The sequence below is a fragment of the Rhinichthys klamathensis genome, unplaced genomic scaffold (genome assembly GCF_029890125.1).
Source record: "Rhinichthys klamathensis goyatoka isolate OS25496 unplaced genomic scaffold, OSU_Roscu_1.1 h1tg000197l_1, whole genome shotgun sequence".
NCBI classification, from domain to species: Eukaryota; Metazoa; Chordata; class Actinopteri; order Cypriniformes; family Leuciscidae; genus Rhinichthys; species Rhinichthys klamathensis.
The window spans coordinates 683,629-696,054 of NW_026606723.1; the positions used below are offsets into that span (position 1 = coordinate 683,629).

Genomic DNA, 12,426 nt, shown 5'->3' on the forward strand with positions numbered 1-12,426 from the left:
TTATTGAACTTTTTTTTTAAAGTTTTTAAATAAATGAAAAAGGCTCATTAAGTGCTTTCACTTATAACAAATCAAATGTGTTTAATACGTTTTTTTACCCATGAGCTAACAATTAAACCCAAGAGATTTCAGTACATCTCTTACAGAAATCCCCAATGATAAAATACTAATAAAAACCAACCAATCCTCCCAACATTCTGTTTATTTGTGAAACTCTCTGTCATTCCTTCAGCCAACAGTGGATGCTTAAGCCTAATGAGAAGTAAACTGTTTTAAAAGTGTATCTAAACTTCGCAAGTTGTATTGCATTTCCATTTTGCTTCATGTGATTTAAGGGATCATGCATACCATGATGGATAACATGTCTTATCCTGTGATACTGACTCTCATGGTGCCCAGAGACTCAAAATCATATAGACATGTGTATTTTATTTGCTTTCTTGCCTTATATGTGCTTATATTGTCAATTAATATCCGTCTTGTTATGGTCATCATCATGGAAAAAGCACTTCATGAACCGATGTACATTTTCTTGTCTCATCTGTGTGTAAATGGGGTTTATGGAGCCTCGGGATTCTACCCTAAATTTCTGTCTGATTTAATATTGGATTCATATGTGATCTCCTCTCACATGTGTGCTCTGCAGATCTTTGTTATTTACAGCTCTTTACTGTGTGAGTTTACAATATTAACAGTGATGTCTTATGATAGATATGTAGCCATATGCAAACCTTTAGACTATCATTCCAAATTAACTAAATTCACCTGTGTGAAATTAATTCTGTTTTCATGGATTGTACCCTCTATTTCTGTATTCACTGCCACTCTGTTATCAAATTTGAATCCATTTTGTGCTTATCATGTAGATAAATTATATTGTGACAACTGGTCAGTTGTAAAACTGTCTTGTGCATCATCTTTTGTAAATAATGTCTATGGATATATTGTTGCTGTTATATTTGTTAGCTTTGTAGTTATCATCATAGTGTCCTATATTAAACTGATCTCTGCATGTAAAGCATCTTTAGAAAACAGAAGGAAATTCTGGCAAACGTGTCTGCCACACATTTTATTACTGATAAATTTCACTTTTGCTGTGTTATTTGATATAATGTATAGCAGATATGGTTCAAATGATATTCCAGAGAGTCTGCGTTATTTTTTGGCTTTAGAATTAGTCATAGTCCCACCTGTTTTTAATCCACTAATCTATGGGTTAAATATTAGAGCAGTGCGCCAAAGAGTTTTTACTTCATGTGTTGCATCAAGAGTAAATGTTTCACGTGCACCAAGAAGATGTAAAACATAATTATTTTCTGTACTTTTCTGAATGCTTACAGTTGTCATGACATTTTGGTTTTTATTAAAGAATTGTGACCAAATTAATTTTGTACAAGAATATTACTAATGAAGTGTGAAATATGTATATGATATATGTAGGCTATATGTCTCTTGATTCAAGGCCAAAAATATGTCTAAAAAGAGATTTTCTTAACAAGTAGGCCTGGATCATAATGGTCTCTTAAGAGTTTTTTACATCTTAACATCATTGTTGTATTTTTGTGCAATGTTTCCTTTATAAATTTGTAAATTATTTAGAGTTTGATAGTGTAGGCAAACAGGTAAATCAAATAGATATTGCTATTACTTTTCACAAGTCAGTACTGTCTCTGGCAATACATTGCAAAGAAAATTATATTTATGTATCTTTATTTCATTCAGCTGAACCTCTATTCAAACAATATAAGGCAAAATTCACGACCAAATTTGCTATAATAATATTTTTTTGGACTGAAACAAGATATTGAATGGGGGGGGGGGGGAAATGACTGAACAGAACGACACCCAATTTTCGGGTTAAAGGTCAAGTTCACCCAAGAGAGAGGTGTGATGAGAGTGAGATGAACTTGAACCCATGTGCAGTTTATTGAAATGAAATCCAAAGTGGGCAAAACAAAGACTTTACTGGACCTGGAAACAACTCACCAACAGTAGTATGACACAAACAAAACTAGACAAGTAAAAATGGTAACATGAGGGCTATTTATACACAAAGACTAATGAGCAATAAAAAACACCTGACAATCAAGACAATAAACCAAAACAGAACATAGAAACACATGACCTGAACAACCAATCAGAACATTACACATATGATTAGGCAAACACATGACATGATCACACAATGGGATAAGGGAATCACATGACAAAACCAGGAAAAGGAGGCATGACTACAAAATAAAAGACATAAAAACATAAAAATTTGGACGGGTCGTGGGAATGGAGGTGTTTCATTAATAAAATTATTATTAGTGTTTTTGTTGTTGTTATTAATAATTGCTCAGACTTGCAGAAGAAAACATTTGACACGTCATTGACAATACAACGAGAGAGAGAGAGAGAGAGAGAGAGAGAGAGAGAGAGAGAGAGAGAGAGAGAGAGAGAGAGAGAGAGAGAGAGAGAGAGAGAGACATTATGACTGGTGTTGTTTATTGTAAGTGTTTGTTGCCTTTTTGGACTCCTTTATCTAATGGGCCTACCCTTTTCGCCACCCTCTCTGGGCCAGCATCCTCTAGCCTGGCCTTTTTAGGGGGCTTTCCTCTCAGGGGGAATTAGAGGATGCTTAATTGCTTTTTACCTGACATTTTTTAAAGAAAGATGCAATGATTAATGCATCCATGGCCAGGATATAATTATAAAATATGACATAATTTTAAAAGTGAACTATAACATCGACTATGCAATACACTTTAATTTATTTAGTACTCATAAAATTATTAAGCCTATTTGGAGAGAGAGAGATGTTTATAAATTGACAATATGTCAGTCATCGTGTGATAACGAAAATATGACTAGGCCTAGACTACTTGTTCTGAGCAAGTGTTGTCGGTGAACAGGCTGTAAAACTGTTGGCTAAGTTAGACACTCATAAAAAACTGATGCTAATTATCTGGGAAACATTCTTTAACAGCAGTCAAGTTGTCATTGTTTGTTTCAAACAAGTTGTGAATTTGTTGTAACATTAAAACAGGAGATCATGACTCAAAGTGATGCTCGGAGCTCCAGTGGTTTCCTCTGTGGGTGAACAAAACTTTCGGAAGATGTTGTAGCAGAATCTCGTGAACAATTCCAGGATACACTTTTTTTTCATTGGTTGTTGCGTTAAATCTTACCCAGATACAATAGTGCTATTTTCTGATTGGCTATTGTGTAGCGACTTTCTTTTTTTCTTTTTTTGATTGGCTGATACGTGGCAGGCTCGACTAAGAACTCCAGGGGAGACGTGCTTGATTCCTGCCGGTTCCATAGTGAGAGCGGCGCGGGCAGAGAAATTTTGGGCGCTGCTGCATATTAAATATATTATAAATAGTTTTTCTGCGTGAGAAATACAATCTGGCGGGAGTGCGTGACAAAAGACCGAAATGAGTGACTGTCACGCTCAATGCGTGACACTTGAGAACCGTGCATTTTAGACACAGTATTGCCTGTTTTTGCTCCATTGCTCCAATCCACCATGGCCCAAGCGCAACTGGCATTTAAAGGGAATGGGAGACGAGATTCTGATTGGTTTATTGCACATGAAGCCCAAAACACACCCATTACTCATTAAGAGAATAGGGACAACCCTTTTAGACCATGCGCAGGGCGCGCCGGCCATTTTTCCTGTCGTTAAACTAGCAAAAGTGGATTCGGACACGCCCTAACTGCACTTGCACTCTGGGCTTTAGACCAAGTTCTTAGATCATTAAAATAGGGCCAAAAGACTAATTCATTAACAGTGACTTGCTGCCACCTACTGGCGGTTTTAATTTCACAATTAACGTATCTTTTCATTTTTTTTAAATTATTTCTAATCTCAATATTCAACGCTTTATGTTCAAAACATCAAAATATTATTTATGCATTTGTAACTGCATGTTAAATGCATTCATGTCCCTCTGAGCTGCAAATGCATTTAAATGCCACTTCAGATGCAGCTTCTGTGTGTCACGTACTGCTCTGAGACACAAAAGTTGAGGATCCAAAAGCAGTATTTATTGAACAGGGTAATCCAAAGACCTAATCCAAAGTAGAGGCAAGGTCAAACACAGGCAGACAGTCCATACAAACAAACACAACAAGGCAGGGAACACGGGCAAAAGAGTTATCAACGGAACAGGCAAGAAATCCAAAACCAATAGACATGAAACTAGGGAGAATGCTCGGAATTGCAATGTAACACTAAACAAGACTTCGCCGGGAATAAATGAGTGTACATGATTTAAATAGGCTGAGACTGACAAGGTAATGAGATACGGGTGGATGCAATCAGGGATGATGAGTCCGGCCAGTGAGTTATGGGAATGGTAGTTTGTGAGGGAATGACTATGGTCTGATGTGGAGTGCCCTCTGGTGGCTCTCAAGGGCACTCCAGCTGGTGACCGTTACACTGTGTTCTCTTACGAGAGGTTCTCTCGTATTGCGTAAGTGTAGCTTATGCTGGGTACACACCAAAAGATTTTTTACATCTTATAAGATTTTCAAAATGTGATAGACCACAAACATGAGGACAAAAAATCCTAGATTTAAGCGTTTTGCTCCTATAGTGTGTGGTGTGCCATGATGTGACAAAGACAGCACACCACACACGAACAGATTTTCAACCAGAGTCTCGACTGTGAACAAAGGAAATCTCACAAAATCTCGCGAGACTTCAGAATAAGCTTGGCGGACGATATGCAGGAAGAAATTGCGATGATAGTGTTTGGAATGATTTTCACAGAAAAACATTCGTGCTGTTGCCACAAATCAACAAGCTGATCCTCTGCTGTCCACATCAATTTAACTTTTTGCAACGGCATGACTGCGTTTGTTATGCTTCCGTCTTCCATCATCTCGCTTTCTGATTGGATATTGTTTCGTTTCACGTGATAATCTCCACAGCGTGCGCACGTTTGTCATCGGGGTTCCCCCCACACATCAGGATTTCTGATCGTAAATATTCAACATGTTGAATATTTACGATTCGCGATCGGGGCGGCTCCGACGTTCTTCCGAGCAGGTTCGGACACTCTTAACACACCTCACACCAAGGGAAAATCTGATAAGATAATCTGTATAACCATCAAGATAATCGGGACATAGCTAGGATTGTCGGAAGGGGGAAAATCGGCCCAAAATCAGCCCGAATATCTTTTGGTGTGTACCCAGCATTACGCTATGGGAAAGATTCATCTTCTCGAGATATTGAAGCCAAAAAATTATCCTTAATTTTGTATTCATTGTCAACGCAGTGCAGCAGCTAGCAGACCTAGAGCAGGCAGTCTTGCGTGCTCATTGGCTGCCCTGCGGGCATCTGCTGCAGCCTACCAGTGAGCCCCGCGTGACGTCACGCCCAATGAAGGGCGCCCGCGCCTTCATAGCGTCATAGCCCGCCAGTATGGGCGTGGCTTAGCGTATAAAAGAAGGGGCTGTAGGCTGAATTCCCTGATTTTCGTCTCTTCAGCGAAGCCCTTCGCATCGCTGGATTTGAGAGAAGCCGCCGCCGCCGTCGAACAGCCAACAGCCAGCTTAGGACAGCGCTGAGGAAGCCGGCCATCTTCGCCACCTTCAGCCATCTGTGCGAGCTACGCTATCCGGCGACGTATCCTTTTTACTTTGTTTGTATTCTCTTTTAGCACATTACTCCTAAAAGAGCAGCGAGCGTCTTTTTCAAGATGCCTTGCACTTCCTGTGGCTCGTGCAGGGCACCGCTCAGCGTCGGATACCGCCACGTGATCTGCGCTCTCTGCCTGGGCCAGGAACACGCGGAGCTCGCCCTCGCATCCGGGGGCTGCGAGTTCTGTGAAGCGCTTCCGCTGTCGACCCTGCGGGCTCGACTCGAAGCCTTCAACCCGGAAGCAGTCACTCCGCCCCTTGTGGGACCGTGCAAAAAAAGCGCCGTTCCCAGAGACAGCCGGAACCCATGGCCACAGCGACGCGCTCGCCGGAGAACCTCCCTCGAGCCTCGCTCTCGCCTTCCCCGCCTCCCTTCACCGACGCGCAGCTGCCGCTCACGACCCTCACTGCCGTCGCGTCTGAGGATGAGGCCGAAGGACACGCCACGAGAGACTGCTGCTCCATCCTGGCATCGGATAGCGAGGAATGGTCGCTAAACTCCGCCTCCTCGTCGATCCAGGAATCCGGCCGTACCCGCGCTGGAGCTGATGCGGAGCTGATGCGTCTGCTGACGCAGGCGGTTGACCGACTCGGGCTCGAGTGGTCGCTGCCGAAGGAACCCGCGCCAAACAGGCTCGACGGATGTTTCCTGCAAAGTCGCCGCCGTTCAGCCCCAGCAAGCAGGCCCGCTCCGTTCCTACCGGAGCTTCACACGGAGTTGACAAAGTCGTGGAACACACCCTTCTCTTCGAGGCTTCAGTCTCAGACCTCCGCGTCGCTCTCCCAAGTGGACGGCGCCGCCGAGAGAGGATACACCGCTATTCCTCCTGTGGAAGAGACGGTCGCAGCGCACCTTTGTCCGCCCTCCGCAAGATGGCGGTCAAGGTCAGCCCTCCCGTCCAAAGCATGCAGAGCCACGTCCGCCTTGGTCGGCCGCGCATATGCCGCCTCCGGCCAGGCCGCGTCTGCTCTCCACTCCATGGCTGTTTTACAAATCCTGCAAGCCGACCTCCTCCGTGAATGGGACGAGAAGCTGCGGTTACAGATCTGAGAAGCGCGACGGATCTCTCTCTCCGCGCCCACCAAGACCGCAGCTCAAGCCATCGGACGAGCCATGGCCGCGTTGACTGTGACAGAGAGGCACCTCTGGTTAACGCTCGCGGATATGAGGGAGGCTGAGCGCGCCACCTTCCTGAACGCACCGCTCTCCCCTACTGGTCTCTTCGGCCCAATGGTGAACGGGATCGTTGACCGTTTTTCTGAGATACAGAAGACCATACAGGCCATGAACCTCTTCCTGCCGCGACGCTCAAGCTCTGCCGCAGGCCGCTCTCGCGAGAGACGGAGCCAGCCTCCGGTGCGAACAAGCACCCAGCGTCCAGCACAGCCTCAGCCTTCGCAGCGACGCCAGGGCGGCCGCCCTAGGTCGCGCTCAGACAGCCGTCACAGACCGCCGCCCCCCAGAGGGCCTCGGCAAAAGATCACGCTGAAGTCTGAGCATGCGAAGCCGTCCTAACCAAGAGAGAGAAAAGACATGCGCGTCCCGCTGCGGCCGGACCGCCGTCAAAGGTTATTTCCCTGACAGTCCCCTTCAAACAGGCTACTGCAGTGGTTCATTTGGCAGCCAACGAGCCGGTTCATTTACCCTCTCGCCTGCACACAAACGCCGTTTTCACGGCGACCCAGAGAAATCTCAAAAAGAGTATAATGTCTGGTCCGGCTCACGCCGTTGGTGTTTTAAGTGTAGTGAAAGTGCCCACGCCCCAGTGTTCACCCCTACACACAAGCACATCAAATCTCGTGTCACTCACAGAGCACACTCTCATAAAGCGCAGAAAAGCCACTCGAGTGTTGAATATAAGAAATGTGTCCACAGATCTGTGCCCACTATTTGCCCGCTCTGTTACACGGTCAATAAAACAGGTTATGAATGTAAGTCTCGTGCCTGCCGGAGAGTGTTCACGCTTACTAACACACACCTCCCCCCGGGCGCCGCCCGCGCATTTAAATGTTATCACAAAACGAAGGGCATTGATAAGACGCTCCCCATCCGTTATGATCGGGGCGTCAAATACACTTGTAAGTCTCGTGCCCGCGCACACGCGCTCACGCTTACAGAAAGCTTTTCTGCCCAAAGCGCTGCTCGGGCGTCAAAAAGTGAGAATAAAATGCTCCCCATCCCTTATGATTGGGACACCTCACATAAATCAGACGGTCTCGGCTTTCAGCGACCAGCCATTGCCCAGAACCGAGAGCGCGCGCGCCGCGCTTTCGGCTCCGGCTCAGTTTCACAAGCCCGCAAATGGCGGCGATCTGAACCCGGAGGCCATTCGCCCCCTAGCGGCTCACATAGCTGCGTGGGAAACTATCCCAGGGATTTCAGAATGGGTTCTGAGTACAATAAAGCAGGGCTATACACTTCAATTCATTCGCCGTCCCCCGCGCATTCGAGCCCGGACCACGACGATAGTGAATGCGGAAGTAGCACACCTACTTCACGCAGAAATAGCAAAACTGCTGTGCAAAGGGGCTATAGAAAAAGTTCCGCCTTCTCTGAGCGAGTCAGGCTTTTACAGCCGATATTTTCTCGTACCCAAGAAGGACGGAGCTTTCAGACCCATCCTAGATCTGAGACATTTGAACAAAGTGCTTGCAAAAAGACCGTTTAAAATGCTTACGACCAGAAAAATCCTCGCGCACGTTCGCCCGAGGGACTGGTTCATTTCTCTAGATCTGAAGGATGCCTATTTTCAGATTCAGATATTACCCCGTCACAGGCAAAGTTTGAGATTCGCCTTCGACGGTCAGGTATATCAATACAACGTCCTGCCGTTCGGCCTGTCTCTAGCACTCCGTACATTTACGAAGTGCATGGACCCGGCACTCGCCCCCCTGAGCAATCGCCCCCTGATTGGCTGATATTGGCACAGTCAAAGACGGAGCTGTTATCTCACAGAACAGTGCTTCTCAGTCACCTGGAAAGCTTGGGTCTCACGGTCAACTGGACCAAGAGCTCATTAATGCCCAGTCAGTCAATTTCCTTTTTAGGAATAGAACTGAATTCTGTGGCCATGACGGCTCGTTTGTCGACACAGCGCGCGCGCCGTGTTCGCCGCCTAGCCGCGTCTTTCCAGAAGGGCAGCTTTCTCCCTTTGAAAACGTTTCAAAGGATGCTGGGCTGTATGGCTTCAGCGGCAGCGGTGCTCCAGCTGGGCCTACTGCGCATGCGCACGCTCCAACGCTGGTTGAATGCTCGCGCGTCTCGCCGAGCCTGGGTTTCTAGCGGCCAGAAAATCAGAGTGACTCAGACCTGCATAGCGGCTCGGCAGCCCTGGTTAGTAGCCGACTGGTACCAGCAGGGAGTGATGATGGGAACCATCTCTTATCGGAAAGTCATTTTGACAGACGCGTCCAACTCGGGTTGGGGCGCGCTGTTCGAGGGCAGACCGGCCTTTGGCCAGTGGTCAGACCAAGAGAAGTGTTTTCACATTAACTGTCTGGAAATGATAGCGGTCGAGAACGCGCTGAAGCGCTTCCTCCCGTTCATACAGAACCAACATGTTCTCGTCCGCTCGGACAACATGTCTGTGGTTTCCTATGTAAACCGTCAGGGCGTTGTGTCAGATCCAGAAACCTCTGCAATCTGACGGAACGCATCCTTATTTGGTCCCAGTTGCACCTGCGCTCGCTGAGGGCGGCACATGTGCCTGGCCATTTGAACGACGGCCCAGACAAACTGTCCAGGGACAACGTTCCCCCAGGGGGATTGGTCCCTGCACCCCCAAACAGTCCATAAACTGTGGCGCCTATTCGGCAGAGTGGAAGTCGACCTATTTGGGTCAAAAGACAACGCTCATTGCCCGATGTTCTTTTCGAAGAACGAGAACGCGCTGGCACAGGTCTGGCCCAGCCTCCCACTTTATGCTTTCCCTCCGGTCTCCCTGTTACCACAGGTGATCAAGAGAATCAGGGAAACGCGCCACTCGGTGCTCCTCATAGCTCCGCACTGGGAGAATCAGAATTGGTTCCCGGAACTAGCACATGCAGCTCCGTGGCCTATTCCGGTGAGGGCAGATCTCCTCTCTCAGGCTCGCGGCTCGATCTGGCATCCCCATCCAGAGCGCTGGTCTCTGCACGCATGGTTGATCAACGGGTACTCGTTGCCCTGCCAGAAAGAGTGATGAGCACAATCACACAGTCTAGAGCTCCTTCCACGAGAAGGCTCTACGCGTCTAAATGGTCGGTGTTCTCCAAGTGGTGCACCGACAGAGACCTGGACCCGCGGACGTGCGAGGTTGCGCATCTGCTCACTTTCCTACAAGAGCTGATGGATAAAGGGAGGTCCCCATCCACGCTCAAAGTTTATGTGGCGGCCGTGGCGGCGTTCGCAGAATCGACGCACGGCCAGTCACTGGGAAGCTGGTCATCCGCTTCCTTAGGAGAGCTAGAAGGATGAATCCGCTGCGCCCCCCGTCGGTTCCCATGTGGGATCTTTCCTTGGTCCTCGAGGCCCTGAAAGCCTTCCCATTTGAGCCACTAGACTCCGTGGAGTTAAAATACCTATCACTAAAAACCGTTTTTCTGACCGCGCTGTCATCAGTCAAACGTGTGGGGGACCTGCACGCACTGTCAATCAGCGCGACGTGTCTTGAGTTCGGGCCGAATGACTCTAAAGTCATCCTCAAACCTAGACATGGCTATGTTCCAAAAGTGATGGGCACTCCTTTCAGAGCGCAAGTCATTTCACTGTCGGCTCTGCCAGCGTCAGACAGTGAGACAGACGTGAATCTCCTTTGCCCGGTCAGGGCGCTGAGGTTTTACACTACGCGCTCCGCCTCTTTCAGGCGCATGGAGCAGCTGTTTGTTTCGTTTGGTGGGCGCACCAAAGGTCTCGCTGCCTCGAAACAGACTCTGTCCAGATGGATAGTGGACGCTATAGCGGCCGCTTACGCGTCAAAAGGTCTGCAATGCCCTCTGGGCATCAGGGCTCATTCCACTAGAGGCATGGCCTCATCATGGGCGTGGTCCAGCGGGATTTCTATCCACGACATATGTTTAGCGGCGGGCTGGAGCTCCCCGTCTACCTTTGTCAGGTTCTATAACCTAGAAGTTCCCGCCCTGCAGGCTAAACTTCTGTCAGTCTAAGCGAGTTGTGCGTTCTGCCCAGATATATCATGCTCAGACCACTCTCACGTGACTCAGCTCTCCTAGTTGAGCTGCACTAGTAGGGATGTGCTATATGCTTATACAGACCAGTGCTCTGCTCTGTATTCCCTATGTGTGCTTATGTACGAGTGATGGCCCGCGTGGCTGGCCACCTTATTTTTTCCACTTATTGGGTTCCCCGAGAAACCTCGGCGACTCATGGGTGGTTGCTTGGCGCGCACGGCGTTGACAAAAAGTTCCCGTAGCGTAAGCTAAACTTACGCAATACGAGAGAACCTCTCGTAAGAGAACGTACTCGGTTACTAACTTAACCTCGGTTCTCTCTAGAGAGGGAACGAGTATTGCGTAACCGGCCGTGCTTGCGCCACGAGCGACTTCGCTTCAGTCGACGAAAACCAGGGAAATCAGCCTACAGCCCCTTCTTTTATACGCTAAGCCACGCCCATTCTGGCGCGGGCGCCCTTCATTGGGCGTGACGTCACGCGGGGCTCACTGGTAGGCTGCAGCAGATGCCCGCAGGGCAGCCAATGAGCACGAAAGACTGCCTGCTCTAGGTCTGCTAGCTGCTGCACTGCATTGACAATGAATACAAAATTAAGGATAATTTTTTGGCTTCAATATCTCGAGAAGATGAATCTTTCCCGTAGCGTAAGCTAAACTTACGCAATACTCGTTCCCTCTCTAGAGAGAACCGAGGTTACGTTAGTAACCAAGTACGTTTCCTCTGCATTGCAAAGATCAATTTTGTTGATACTGATTTTTTATTATTGTTAACTGCCCTATTTGTGTCTTATTATTCCAATAGAATTTGATTAAATGTAAGAATTTGACCCAAAATTTTTTGCATGCATTTCATTAGGTTGAACATATAAATTTTCAAAGGAAAAAATGCCCATAAAAGGTACAAATCAATTTAATCTTATTAAATTGAAAAGATGATTTCTGACCACCATATAGAATATAAAGAATATCCAAAACTTTAGGAGTCAGCTGTCCACGACAATCCTAAACCAGCAAAGGTACCAACACAATAAAAGCACTCAGCAAAATATCGTCTAATTATCGTTATCGATCCCAGAAAATATTGAGATATAATTTTTGGTCAATATCGCACACCCCTAACATGACATTTTGAGAGCTATAAGTGAGAAGCATGGTTTCATTTAGTAAGATTACAACAAAATCCTTTAAATATGGGGTGTACCAAACCTATTAAATGTGGGGCTGTTTACGATATTGTTACTAAAATTGAAATTTATTTTAACAAATCGTTTGAAGACGTTTGAAAAGTGTTGTGCATGAACGCATAATTAGTCCCAAGAAATGTTAGAATATCTCTCAGAGATTTCCCTAATGAGAAATCACTAAATATAAAACCAAGCTAGAGACCTCATCACTTTCAGTTGCAAACACATTTGTGGAAACTGTGTTCATTTTCCTTTTTTTCTGACTCCTTTATTTCCTTAGGCAACAATGGTTATTGAAGCTTAATTAAATGTCTGCTTTGGTAATTCATTTAATGACCATTGACTAATATTGTCTTGTATTAGGTTGTTTTGCATGATATTTGTTTGTTTCATGTGATTTAAAGGACTGTCCATGACATACCTTGACTATACCATG

At 46.5% G+C, this 12,426-nt stretch overlaps 1 protein-coding gene across 1 annotated transcript; it reads left to right on the forward strand.

The window, feature by feature from the left end:
• The first annotated feature begins 343 nt into the window (after positions 1–343).
• LOC130096538 (olfactory receptor 52D1-like) lies at positions 344–1,309 on the forward strand. The gene has a single exon (XM_056263082.1). It carries the CDS (start codon positions 350–352, stop codon positions 1,307–1,309), a length of 960 nt encoding a protein of 319 aa, XP_056119057.1. The 5' UTR covers positions 344–349.
• The last annotated feature ends 11,117 nt before the right edge of the window (positions 1,310–12,426 follow it).